This window comes from Antechinus flavipes, chromosome 6, assembly GCF_016432865.1.
Source record: "Antechinus flavipes isolate AdamAnt ecotype Samford, QLD, Australia chromosome 6, AdamAnt_v2, whole genome shotgun sequence".
Lineage (NCBI taxonomy): Eukaryota > Metazoa > Chordata > Mammalia > Dasyuromorphia > Dasyuridae > Antechinus > Antechinus flavipes.
Window position 1 is genome coordinate 212870355 of NC_067403.1, and position 13890 is coordinate 212884244.

At 39.0% G+C, this 13890-nt stretch overlaps 1 protein-coding gene across 9 annotated transcripts in view; it reads left to right on the plus strand.

Moving 5' to 3' along the window:
• Positions 1–13890, plus strand: part of MICAL2 (microtubule associated monooxygenase, calponin and LIM domain containing 2) — a 163277-nt gene that overhangs the window by 125302 nt on the left and 24085 nt on the right. For all 9 annotated transcript variants that reach the window (XM_051965010.1, XM_051965016.1, XM_051965011.1 and 6 more), the window contains exons 15-16: positions 11340–11408; positions 12212–12361. In XM_051965010.1, the coding sequence (XP_051820970.1) occupies positions 11340–11408; positions 12212–12361 (219 nt within the window). The remainder of the gene's footprint in view (positions 1–11339; positions 11409–12211; positions 12362–13890) is intronic.

Below are 13890 nucleotides of genomic sequence, written 5' to 3' on the forward strand. Positions count from 1 at the left end.
AATTTCTCCAGTCTCCTCATTCTCCTCAGCTGCCTTGGAAGAAGAAACTTGGAAAGAAATGGATTTGATTAATATCGGACAGATTAATGGCAGAGCTGGCTTATATTCCAAGTGTTCTGATAGCTGGCACACATTTTTTCCCAGTGTAACAAAATGCCTGCATGCATTCATTCATTCACATATTCATTATTTATTTCCTTGTTTATTTGTATGTATTATTTTGACTCTTAAAGATCGATGTGTGCTGATAAATGTATAAAAGCCAGCTCAAGAAAATGTTAAATGACACTTTTAAAAAAAAGTTAATTTCCCCCCAATTATATGTAAAAACAGTTAACATTTAAAACAAAAGTTTTGAGTTCCAAATTCTCTTCTTCCCCCCTTCCTGAGATACGAGCCAGTCTGATATAGATTATTCATGTACAATCCATCAATTCTGAGCTCTTTTGCACAGCAGTGTGCTGGACATTGTAGGGAATACAGAAGAAAGGTAGCATGTAGCTCTTGGCTTCCCGGAGCTTTCTGTCTAGTTGGAGAGAGAAGCTACACCCTCACTTACATTAAATGGCTTTGAGAGTGGGGATGTGGGCCAGAACTGGAGTGAAGAGAAGGAAGAAGTTATCGTGGCTGGGGACAGGAGGGGATGATAAAATTTGGAGACAGCATAAGCAAAGGCTTAATTGGCACTTCTCTCAGCCAGAACAAGCTTTACAAAGTAGGAGGTGTAGTGAGGGAGACCTTGGACATCAGGAAATTGAGGGAGGCTTTAGGATACTATCAGGTCTCTCTCCTTCCTATGCTCTGGCTTCTCGGTGAAAGTTTAACAAGATTTGGCCACAGAAAGTTTCAGTGGCAGCAACCATGTAGGGTCAGAGTGATGCTAGGGGAAGGAAAACTCAATTCTTAGGAAGATAGCCGAAGGACTGGAAGGGGCTAAGCCGCTTCCTCTCACAGATGAAGAAACAGACCCAAGATCACACTGAGAATCAAGTGGGATTTTAACCTAGCTCCTCTCGACTCCTAAATCCTGCTTTAATACCCTGTAATTCAATTCTCTGGAAGAATCCTATTGGATTGCACAGATAACCACTAGGAGAAGAGCCTAATAGCATCCTTGAGATTTATTTAACTACAGTGTCATAGATCTAGAACTGGAAGGGATCTTAGAACCTACCTCATTTAGCCTTCTCATGGCACTGACGCAGAGACAGGGCTGAAGTGACTTGCTCTGGGTCAGTAATGGTCTGAGACAGCATTTGAACCCAGGACTTCCTTATTCCAAGTCATCTACTTGCCCCCACTAATTCTCAAGGCTGAGAGAGAAGAAATGGTATTACCATCCACCTGCCAAACTCTATTTTGAGTCATGGCTTCTCTTTTTCCCTAATTTATGTACTATCATTTGAAAACGAATTACCAATGCTCTGGCTAGAGAGTTAGCTGGGTTTTAATGTCTCTCTTGAGGTCCCCAGAAAGCATGTTCAAATGAGAGAACAGTTCTTTATTTCTCTTTTTTAAATTTTTATAGCATTTTAATTTTTCCCAATTACATATAAAATTACATAAATTATATTCACCTATATAAGATTTTTCTCCCTCCGTCCCTAAAACAGCAAGCAATCTGATATAGTTTATACACATCCAATTGTGTTAACCACATTTATGTTGTAAAAGAAGAATCAGAACAAAAGGAAAAAATCATGAGAAAGGGAAAAAAAAAATCTAAAGTGAAAATAGCATGCCTTTATCTGTATTCAGACTCCATAATTCTTTGTCTGGATGTAGATAGCATTTTCTATCCCGCATCCCTTGGAATTATCTTGGATCACCATATTGCTGAGAAAAGCCGAGTCTATTATAGCTGATTATTGCACAATGTTGTTGTTACTGTGTACAATGTTCTCCTGGTTCTCACTTCATTCAGCATCAGTTCATGTAAGTCTCTCCAGGCTTGTCTTATAGCCATAGTATTCCATCACATTTAAGTACTATAGCTTGTTCAGCCTTTTGCCAATTGATGAGCATGCCCTCGATTTCCAGTTCTTTGCTGCCACAAAGAGCTGCTGTAAATATTTTTGTTTATGTGGGTCCTTTCCCTTTTATATGATTTCTTTGGGATACAGATCTAATGGCGATATTGTTGGATCAGAGAGTATGCACAATTTTATCATAACCCTTTGTCCATAGTTCCAAATTGCTCTCCAGAATGGTTTTTCCAGAATCAGTTCATAAGAAAACAGTTTTAAAAAATGAAAATTTAAATTTAAAAAAAAGAAAGAATAGTTCTTTCTATTGTACCATACTGTACTTAACTTACATTGAAAACTGATTATATTAAGATCACTCATAATCCCTCTTCCACTCCTTTGAAAGTCCACAGCTCTACTCTTCCCTCCTGTGCCCTTAGCCACATCAGAATGAGGCAGCCCCCAACTCTGGACTTGGTCAAAAGGCTCTGGCTTTGAGAGTACTTCTCTGTGGAAATGGAATCAGGGGGCTAGTTTTCTGGATTTCTCCTGCAAAGTGACCCACAGATCTGACAATTACAAGAAACCTCCCAGTCACCCTCAGGCAACATTTGTGGTAATCACAGGATCAAAATATTTCCTCCTTTTACTTATCATTTCACTCCCCTATTCACTCCACAGCTGCTAAGAACAGAGGAAACTGGGTGAGGAATGTTTGAACCTTTTACTCACCCCTCCTTTGTTTACAGAAGGATGGAAATTAAATAGCTCTTACCAGGTCAGGCTCTGAAAACTGAGTGGCTCTCAGTAATCATCAAGGTAGACATTGGGGACCAGTGCATTCTACCGTCTTGATTTAATGTGCTCCAGAACAGAAGACTAATTTGTAGAGCTCAGCTTCTCCCCCACATTACCACCCTCCTCCAGTACTTCAGTTTGCTTCCCTTTTTTAGCTCTACTATCCCATCATTCTCTTTTCTTTTGAAAAAATGATTTTGTTTTAGGGTTAGTTTATACTTGGCTCACAAAAGCTGGTTGTTAAATTTTCAGTGTGAACATCTACACCTCACAAACTGGCAAATGCTACAAATCAGGACTTGGTTTATTGTTTGGTTGATTGTCTACATTTAAGAAAATGATGGAGAAAATATTAATAATATGGAGTAAACTCAAAAGTGTGTCCAGTTTCCTTTTTTCTTTCCTCCTGGAGAGCTGGATGTTAAACACATGTCCTGAGTCATACTCATTGCATATATTATTTTTGTGGCCTTGCTTATTTTTCCCTTTACTGTGTTCATACAAATCCTTCTTATTCATCATCTCTTATAGCATAATGCCCTTCCTGTATCTAATTTATTCAGCTATTTTCTAGCTGATGGTCACCTGTTTTATTTCTATTTCTTTGCTGTTTGCATTTTGGTGTGATGGAGCCTTTCTCTCTGTTTTTCATTTCATATATATATGTCTAGTAGAGGGATTTCTTACTTAAAGGTGTGTGTGTGTGTGTGTGTATAGATATATATATATATATGATGTATATACAGCCTTTCTCTCTGTTTTTGACTTCTTATATATATTATATTATATATAGATGTGTCCAGTAGAAGGATTTCTGATTTAAAGGCATATATATAGTTTATATAGAGCCTTTCTGTTTTTCATTTTCTATATATATTATATTATTATATTATGGTGTGTATACACACACACACACACACACACACACACACACACACACATATAGTAGAGGGATTTCTGACTTAAAGGCATATATATATGATGTATATAGAGCCTTTCTCTCTGTTTTTGACTTCCTATATATATTATTTTATATATAGATGTGTCCAGTAGAAGGATTTCTGATTTAAAGGCATATATATGGTGTATATAGAGCCTTTCTGTTTTTCATTTTCTATATATATTATATTATATTATATTATGGTGTATATATATATATATATATATATATATATATATCTAGTAGAGGGATTTCTGACTTAAAGTAGCTATCTTTTTCATTGTGTATATATTTGCTAGAAACCAGTTGCCTTGACACTCTTTCTTAACCATGTGCCTGAAACCCTTGAACCCATCCAGTAACACACAATGTGTGTTCAACAAAGGGTCTCTTTCTTTGGACTTCTGTGGCTTGACCTCTGGTCATGTAGTTAGAAGGTGTGTCTTTGCTACCTGTCTTTGTCTCTTTTCAATCCACACAGAAATTGTTCCCCTTGTCAATCTGTGCTCTGAGGACTTTGTCAGAACAGAGCCACTAAGGTGTGATAAATTTCATGGACTCTTTTGTTCTCATTTTCCCTCACTGATCTTTCTCGTGCTGGAAACACCTGGAGCACTGACTCACTTCCTCATTGGCAGCTTAGGTGTATTTGTTATTTCCTCATTGGAAAAATGAGATGGTTTCCTAGAATCACAGAGTCTCCTGGCTGGAAGACACGTCAGAGATCACCTGAATCAGCAATCCCCTCTGACCCAAGTAAACGATTGTCCAATTTCTGCTTGGTTCCACCAACCAAAGCATCCTCCTTATTTGTCGGAAGATCGCCTTTTCCTGAGCCAAAATCTGTCTCCATATAACTTCCCCTCCTTGGGTCTGGTTCTTCCCAATTTCAGTTGAAGAAGCTTAATCCCTCTTTCACATACATCTTCATGTCATCTTTAATCTGGGTTCCTTTAATTCTTGAATGACACGGTTTTGAATCCCCTTACCATTGTAGCGACTCATCCTTGGGTTTATATCCTTTCTACAATACGGTAGCAGGACTGATTATGGAACTCCAGGTAAATCTGATCAGAATGTAGAATAGTACAAATGAGGGTCTCATTGCTCCACTTCTAGGCTCTGTACTTCTATAATGTAGCCTCAGAACAGGTTAATTCTTTCTGACAGCAACATAGTGTTGATTCCTATTGGGCTTGGATTTCACTGAAATCCCTAATTCTTTTTCACATGAACCATTTTCAAGTCATCCCTTTCAGACGAATTTTATGCTTCTGAATTTTAGAAATTAAGTGCATGACCTTATGGTTATTTTGTTTTTTATTTCCTATTACTAACTTCAGTCCATTGTTCCAACTTCTTAAAATATCTTTTTGGCATTCATTTACAAATTTGATAAGCATGCCATTTGTACGTCTCTTTTGAACATGAGAGGATCTTGGACTGATCCCTGAAGTAATTCACTAGAGACTTTCTTACAAGATGATGTGATTCCGTAATCACATCATCCTCAGTCATTCATCCAATTTTAAATCCACGTAATTAATCTAGTTTATATCTCTATCATCTCCTTCTCTTGCCTAATTTGGTTGGATTCAGTTTTATCTAAAGTTTTTGCTGGATCTAACATTCTGTGATGTAATGAGGATTTAGGACATGTGTCTGGTGTCCCATAGGGCAGCCTACTTTTTCCCAGGGTGCAGCGCCAAGGGTACAGTGAAAAATAAAATAGAAAACATGACCCTAATTTGTTTTGTTTTTTTAAAACCAGATGTTGCCCAGTGTCCAGTCCTACTAGTCCATGGATGTCATTTGGGTTGTCCCCAATTCACAAAAATTCTATTCATGGAGAAGAATATTCACTAGCTCTGGGATCCTCCCTTGGTAGACTAAGCTAGCCCAGGATAGATGCCTCTTCCCTATTGCTAATTGACTCCGACATAATTTGTGTGCTCGTCTCCATTCCGCACTCAGTTTCTGTCAAACTAGACTCCCCCGTCAGACTTTTTTCTCTCTTATTCTCTCCTATGTCTTTCTTATTCTCTCTCATTCTATCCTCTCCCACCTTCATGCCTTTGCCTATCATGGATTCTTCCTCTATACCTGACTTATTAAATCCTACTTTTCTTCCAAACTAAGCTCAGATATAGCCTCCTCCATGAATCTGGATGATTTCCTAGTTATCCTCTGTTTACTAGTAACATTTTGCCTAGACCTGCTCTTAACACTTAATCCCATGCTGCCTTGAACCATATTTATATATGTACCTTGTTTCACTTCCCACCCGCCCGCCCCCGCCAAAGTCCTTGCCAGCAGAGACTTTGCCATTTAAAAAAAAAAATCTCGGTATTCCCCAGACTGAGCACAGTATCTTGCAAAACCATCAGCAAGCATTTATTAAGCAACTACTGTATAGCAGGCACCATTCTAGGGATTGGAGATGCAGAGATTATAGTTTAATAGATATTACTATTCCCAGGTAGCTTGCATTAATGTGGGAGACAATACTTGTAGAGAGAGAGATACATGATTACTAAAAATTTAATTGAACATAATCTTATTTTCCTGATGAGAAAACTGAGGTCCAGAGCAAGGATGTGCTTGTGTTCAAAATTAGGCCGACCCTTCCCTAGAGCTAGGACATGTTGCCAGGGATGGGTGGTTAATGAGAGCAGGAGATGCCTGAGAGTCCAGTTAGGAATTATTTCATCTGTTCCTACTGCTTGCCTTGAATCACTGCTTCCATAAGAGAGCTGCTTTTGGAGCACTGTTGGGTATTTAGAAACTAAGCAGTTTTGATCATTAGAATGTGGGTTCCTTGAGGCAGGGACTAGTGTGTGTGTTTTTTTCTATTTAATTTTCCTTTCCTTTCCTTTTCTTTTTTTCTTTTTTCTTCCTCCTCCCCTCCTCCCTCCCCAGGGTATCCCTGGCACTTAGCACACTGTCCGGCACAGAGTGAGTGACTCATAAATGCTTATTGCCTGACTGACTGATCTCCAGGCATCCCATTAATCTAAGGATGCTTTTCTAAAAAACTCATTTATATGGAAATGCCAGGTTTCATTTATGGGATAGCCTGGATTCAGGTGAAGATTGGAATTGTCCCCATGGGTTCCCCAGCCACATAGGGTAGTGACATCTCTACAGAGAGACAGGATTGTCTCTTTCTCCTGATCCTGCCCCAAGCCCTTCCCCTCTGGGCCCTTGATAAGTCCATCCTGTGCTCCTCCTGCTGTCAGCATATTTTATTTTAAATCTGTCACTCTTTTCCTATTGCCTGACTGCCATTAATTTTTAAAAATCTTTTCCAGAGTGACCTTGATTTTCACCCACAGGGGACAGACAAATGGGCTTTCATTATGTGAGCATCACTGCCTTTGAGTCCTCTGGAGAAAAAAATGTGTATTTTCATCTTGAGTCCTTCTTCGTTCACCTTCACACTGTTTTTACTCTGGAAGCTTCCATAGCCCACCCATCCCTTTATAGAGAGACAGTCAGTAGTGAGAACAATCTGTAATAGAACCAGAGTTGGTACGTCTTTGTTTTTTAGATTGAGGATGAAAATAAGCTTGGGAAGAGCTTAGGGCATTATGAGATTATTAAAGAAAAGCTTCTGGCAGCTCGAGACATGACTCTGACTTTTGGAATTGAATGAATGAATGAATGGGCATTTAATAAGGTCTGTCAGTCAAATCAATAAGTATTTATTAAGTGCTGGGCTGGCAAAGGAAGGCAAGGAATGAAAGGCAAGCGAGATCTCAGTATCTATCCCAGCATTACTCATTGGCCTGGTGTGGGGGTCCCTTTGAATGTCTCCTCCAGCAGAAGGCATCTAATGGCAGGGGTCATTTCTATTGTAAATTACCAAAACCCTGGAGAAAAGCAAAGTCTTCCAGGTTATAGTTAAAATCTGAAGCACTGAGAATGACAGCAGCCAAGCCAGCCTCTGGAGGTTGGAAAGTCAGTCCATGAAGCCTCAACAATCATTTTGGACCAGGTTTATTTGAGGGTATTAAATCTGTTGCCAGGTGGCTGCAGGTTAGTTAATATTTTGCTGAGAAACAATTGACTGTGGCTCATAGGAGCCTGAACTCCATTGGGGAAATCCCACATCAGTTCCTGATTTTGCCTCGTAACGGCTCTGTCTTTGGGGGTAGTTCATTTTACAGATAAATTCTGCATGAGATGGTCTCTTATGATTCCTCAGTTTGCAAAGCTCTTTACATATCTCATTTATCAAGGCAAGTCAACTGGCATTTAATAAGCACCTACTATATGACTGGGTGCTTAGGGGGATAGGAAGAAATGGAAAAAAAAAACAACCAAGTCTATTCTTCCTAGTTTAATGAGAGAGACAGCATGCAAACATCCACATACAAAGAAGCAAGAGACAGAATACATGAGAGAGAATCTCAGGAGGAAGGCACTAGCTTTCAGCAGGGAATCATCAAAAGCTTCTTGTAGAAGATGAGATTTTAGCTGGAATTTGAAAGAAGCCAGGGAAAAGCAGGAGACGTAGATGAAGAAGGAAAGAACTCTCTCTAGGCATGGGGGACAGCCGGTGGAAAGACTCAGAGGAAGGAGATGGAGAATCTTCAATGAGAAATGGCAATAAGACCATGGTTGCTGGGTCACAAAATATGTAAGGGGGGAGTCGGGTATAAGAAGATGAAAAATAGAAAAAGGCTTTGCCCTATTAGATAGGGGCATGTATATCCATCCATCCATCTATTTATTAATTCATTTGTTTGTTTATTAATTTATTCATTGATTAATTTGCTTATTGCTAACCAAAAAAAAAAAAAAAAAAGGAAATGATTAGGAAAGCTCACATGGTACTCAAAACAATTTGCATAACCTGAAAGAGAAAACTGGATACAACCAAGTCAATTTTAAGTATGTATTTCCATTTTAAAGGTGAGGAAATAGCAGCCAACAGAGTTCAGTGGACTTTTCTAAGGTGTCCTATCCAGTAAAGTGTCTCATCTAAGGAAGCAGGATTCAAAAATCAGATCTTCTTGACTCTAGAATCCAGTGCTGCCTGTGTTCAAAAATATAATGTACAATTCTTTGAGTAAAAGCCAAATACACATTAGAAACCGAGCCAAAACAAAACAAAAACAAACCCAAAAAATACTATTGTTTCCTAACTTTGTCCTCAGGTCTCCAGCCCAAAAGTGCTGACAGGCAGGAGGGCTGGTTGGCTGAGCTAGAGCCAGGCTCTAGGAGACCAGGAGTCAGGTATAAGATCATCTGTTTCTCTTGGTGTTTGCCCAGATGCTAGGGTTGAGATAATTTCCATTCCCAACATGATGATTTATTATAAACGGAGAAAACTGTAAGGCGGAAAGCTGGGCTGTTTGACCCAGCATTTTTGTGCTGCCCTGGAGAATAGAAGTGTCACATTGTTGGGTGATTATAAATGAATGATTGCACTGTTTCCTCACTGTTAAAAAGAAGGATGGTGAGTGCACAGTGGGGATTGGAAGGCTTTAGGTTCCTTGCATAAAAAGGAGCGTGCTTCCATCCTTTCCATGCCCAACCTCTTACATCCGGACTTTGGTCAGGAGCATGATGTCAGTTTTGATTCATGGAATGGCCATACCAGCTGCTGGCTCACAGATGGGGAAATAATAGGAACTAGGATATTGCTGGATTAATTCTGTGCCTGAATTGGGGCAGAAACAAGCTTTCTATGGGGAGGTAGGAGAGTGGGGCAGTTGATAGAGTTTTAGGGATACCTCCATTTAACGGTTCCTTTTTATAATACTAAGCCCACTAAGTCTGTAAATTCCTCAGCTCCTTCCATCCAAGGGACTTCCATCTAGGTAGTTGCTGAAGCTGAGAGAGGATAACTTGCCCTTATGGGCATTGTCAAACTTTAGGAACCTAGATTGATTATTAGAAGAAACCTTCATTTTTATAGATGAGAAAACTGAGGACTTTGGGAAGATTAAATGACTTACCTGAAGTCACAAAGTATCTGTTAGAAGCCAGATTTTATAACTTATAATTCATTCTTCTTTCCACGATATCAGGTTGTTTTCCAGGCAAAATTTGAACCCTAGTCTCCAAACTTAGCATAGTTACAGACTATATCTAAATACCCCCTTTACCATCTAAATATCCAGTTGCCATGCTGTAGAATTTTGATAGATGATGACTTCTTTCAAACTGATGACACTTTTTCTTCCATCTCCTCCTCTCTTCAACATTCTTTTTTTTTCCTAGTAAATTTATTTATTTTAATACACATTGCTTTATGGATTAAGTTGGGAGAGAAAAATTAGAACAAAAGGGAAAAACCAAGGGAAAGACAGAAAAAAGAAGTGAACACAGTATGTGTTGATTTATATTCAATCTCCATAGTTCTGTTTTTGGATGCAGATGGCTTTTTCTATCCAAAGTTTACTGGGATTGCTTTAGGTAGCTGATCCACTAAGAAGAACCAAGTCTTTCATAGTTGATCATCTTTAACACTCTTTTGAAATGATCTGTTCTCTCTGTATTCAGCTAATCAATGAAGCACATTAGGCATGAAATTCTTACGGAGAAGTGTGAGTCAGTATCTAAGGTGAATGGAAGCACATCTTCATCGATCCCCTTTTCTCCTCAGAAACAAGTGCTAACATGGTGCTCAGTTTTTATTTTCATGGAAATTGTATTCCATCATGTGTGCTCGTTCTAAGCACCCTGGAAAAATTTTGTAAAAATTCATTTTCATTATTGTTTCTTGTTTTAAAAATAATGATCAAATATAGCTTTGTAAACTGATCAGAAGTGGTTTCTAGGTAGTTGTAATAATAAAAGTATTGAAGTTTTGCCTTATGATTTTAAATCCTTCCATTTCTAATGACTCATGATGGGAAATTCAATCCACATCTTAAAGAACTATGGAGTCTGGATGCAGATCAAAGCAGACTATTTCTATTTTCACTTTTTGTGTGTGTATCTTTTCCCTTTTTCCCTTCTTTCTCCTTTCACAACATAACTAACATGGAGACATGTTTACATAATTGCACATATATGACCTAAATCAGATTGCTTGCCATCTTGGAAAGGGTATATAGGAGGGAGGGAGAAAAAGAGCTGAAATTCAAAATCTTATTTAAAAAATCAATGTTGAAAGCTATTGTTACATGTAATTGGAAAAAAATCAAATACTATTTGCCAAATGGAATTTTATAAAAACCTTAAACAGATTCTAAGTCCTTCTATCTCTCAGATTCTGGCCCAGAGCACTTAAGAGGCGCTGAAAAACTGAAGCTTTGGTGATCTTAAGCCAACTTCCTTGTTTCCCTTCAGGGTAGCTTGCAATTGTTTGCTGCCATCCCAAGTTAGATCTTTATATCCTTGGTCCCTTGTTGTTAGTGAATAAAACCTAAACCAACATAAGTCTTGGGTTAGAGACAAAAGCTTTTGGAAGCCCAGTGATGTGAGCCAGTTCTGTTACCTATTTCCAGAAAGAAAGCCTTCCTGATTACTGAATGAAACATCCCTACATTTGTTCTCAGAGGCATAATCGACCACATTTAGGGGGAGTTCTGGGGCCTCTCTACCAGTAATGGTTTTTTCAGATTTTTAGAAATAGTTTGATGGTTCTAAATTTAGTATATTTTTCTTGAATGTTCCAGGTGGAGAACCACACGGAAGAAAATGATATGAATAAGCGAAGAAGAAAAGGCATAGACAATTTGGAAGAGGTTAGTATATTCAGGACTTCTGTGAAACACATTAAAACTAGCCTGGGGGAAAAAACTTAAAAGGAACTCCTTTTCCCGCCAAGAGTGAACCAATTGATAAGATACAGTGGGATACTGGTCTTCCTTTTACCCATCCATCTTTTCCCTTGGTAATCCTTGACTACAGAGGGGACCAAGTCTAAGATGAATTAAGATAGGCTTTTAGGTCTAGAGTTGGAAGGAAACATCTCATCCAATCATTCATTTTACAATTGAGGAAACTGAGGCCCACTTAGGATCAGAAACTGGAAGGGACCCCAAAAACTACCTAGTTCTATCCTCGTGCGTGTGTGCTTATTAGAGGTAAATTTGCAAATTCTTTTCAATAGAAACCTTTAAAGCAAAATTATAAAAAGTCTTTCAATAAAAAATTACATAGTTCACAAATTGCACTTTTCTCTATAATACAGTTTCTGATATATTATCAAAAGAATTAAATAACCACTTTTAAAGCAGTTTCTTTTTAAAATTTTTTCAATAGTATTTTATTTTTCCAAATTATCATTTTTTTTCTCTAAATTATCACTTATAAAGTAGTTTTTTAAAAAATGTTCAGTAGTATTTTCTTTTTCTAAATACATGTAAAGATAATTTTCAACATTCATTTTTGTAAGACTTTGTGTTCCAAATTTTTCTCCCTCCTTCCCTTGTCTACTCTTCCCAAGATAACAAATAATTTGATATGGATTAAATATGTACAAAAGAATTAGATATCTTTTCCAAAATGTGATAATGCCTTCCTTCCCCCATTTTCACCCTTATAGTCATCAAGCTTTTCTAGCCGCAGCACTGGCTCATCTCGAGACTATGGCATCAGGAAGGAAGGCATAAATCAAAACAAAGTTAAGTCCATGGCCAACCAGCTGCTAGCCAAATTTGAAGAGAATAATCGGAATCCTTCTCTCCTGAGACAGGTGAGTCACAGGGCCAAGGACTGTGCTCCTGGAGGACCCTGACCCTACAGGGATGTAGCTGAGATACTTGGCCCAGTGAAAGACTTCAGGTTGCTTGAGAATCCTGCCTTAAGTGATCTCCCCCAAACCGATATGGCAGGTTCATTGTGTGTGTTTGTGTGTCCTTGTGTCCCCTGGGGCAGCAGGGGAAGGGGTACGGTAAGATATTGATTCTGGGGCATCTGTCTTGTACTTGGTGAAAAACTCCCCTCCCACACCACAGCATCTGTTTTGAAGCTCTTAAAACCTTATTTGATCTGTCAGAATTGTAGACCCATCTCTAGAACATTTTCCAGCATTCCTTTCCCCACTTCCCTCCACACACTCACAGATAAATATCTGGTAAGACAAAAGTCCCATAAACTTGCCCCATTTTATTCTTCATTTTACGTACTAAAATTTCCCAACCAGAGCGTCAATGTTGTGGTTTAGCAAACCAGGAATATTTTTGCTCCAACATCTGTTAGCAGTGTGACTCTGTCTCCCTAGTAACACTCTAAGACCAAAGTTTGCAAAACAGGTACCTTAGAAAAAGGAATCCTCTCAATGGGAAATCCTTACGACTTCCCTGTGATATCATGGAATCCGTCTTTTAAAAATAAATTGAGGCTCACAGCCTAATGTTTTTAGTCCCAACCTTTGTTCCTCTTAGCCTCTGACTCAGGGATTGGGGTTTTTCCTTAGAATTGTCCTTTGCATGATTTTGATTGATTCATTTCAAGATCCGACTTCAAATTCAACCTCAATTATTAACTGTATGACTGTGGGCAAATCACTTAATCGCTCTGCCTCAGTTTCTTCATCTGTAAATGGGGAATATGGGGATAATAATAGCACCTACCTCCCAAGGTGGTTGTGAAAATTGAATGAGATAATAATTATAAAGCACTTAGCATTCAGTGTCTGACTGTATAAATTTTAGTTATTAATATCATTAATAATAATAATAATTACCAGGATGGGGTTTTGGGTCCCTTGGAGGATGGGAGAGGCTGGCTGACCAAAGCAAAAATACTCCACAAAGGCGTCAAGTCAGGACGCTGGGCAGCTGAGCTCTGGACACCGTTTATGAGCTCAGATTTAAATGGACACCAGCCTGTCTCAAAGGTTCTTTCTTCTAACCTGGATGGGAACCCTTGACTTGGGTGGATGATGGGAAGCTCATGTGGAGGGGTTTCAGTAGGCAGCATGGAGATCCCATTTCTGCATCAGTGACTGTGATGAGGGGGACAATTCCTGCTGCTTCTGAGAGGCTTCTCTCCCCTACCCGGACCCCCCCACAGGGCCTGGCCAAATTCCCTGCCCACTTCCCATGATATCTGAGAGGACAAGCTCCAGTGCCTGATAGATACGTTGTTGTTTATGTTTCTGGGGGGCAGGCTGTTTACTGGAGGGGCTGAAGCTCCTTAGTGGTGATCCCATTTTACCAATGGTCCTGCTGTCCCCCCATCTCCTCTTTGTTTCCTCTCTGCCAGTGTCCTTCGGTCTGA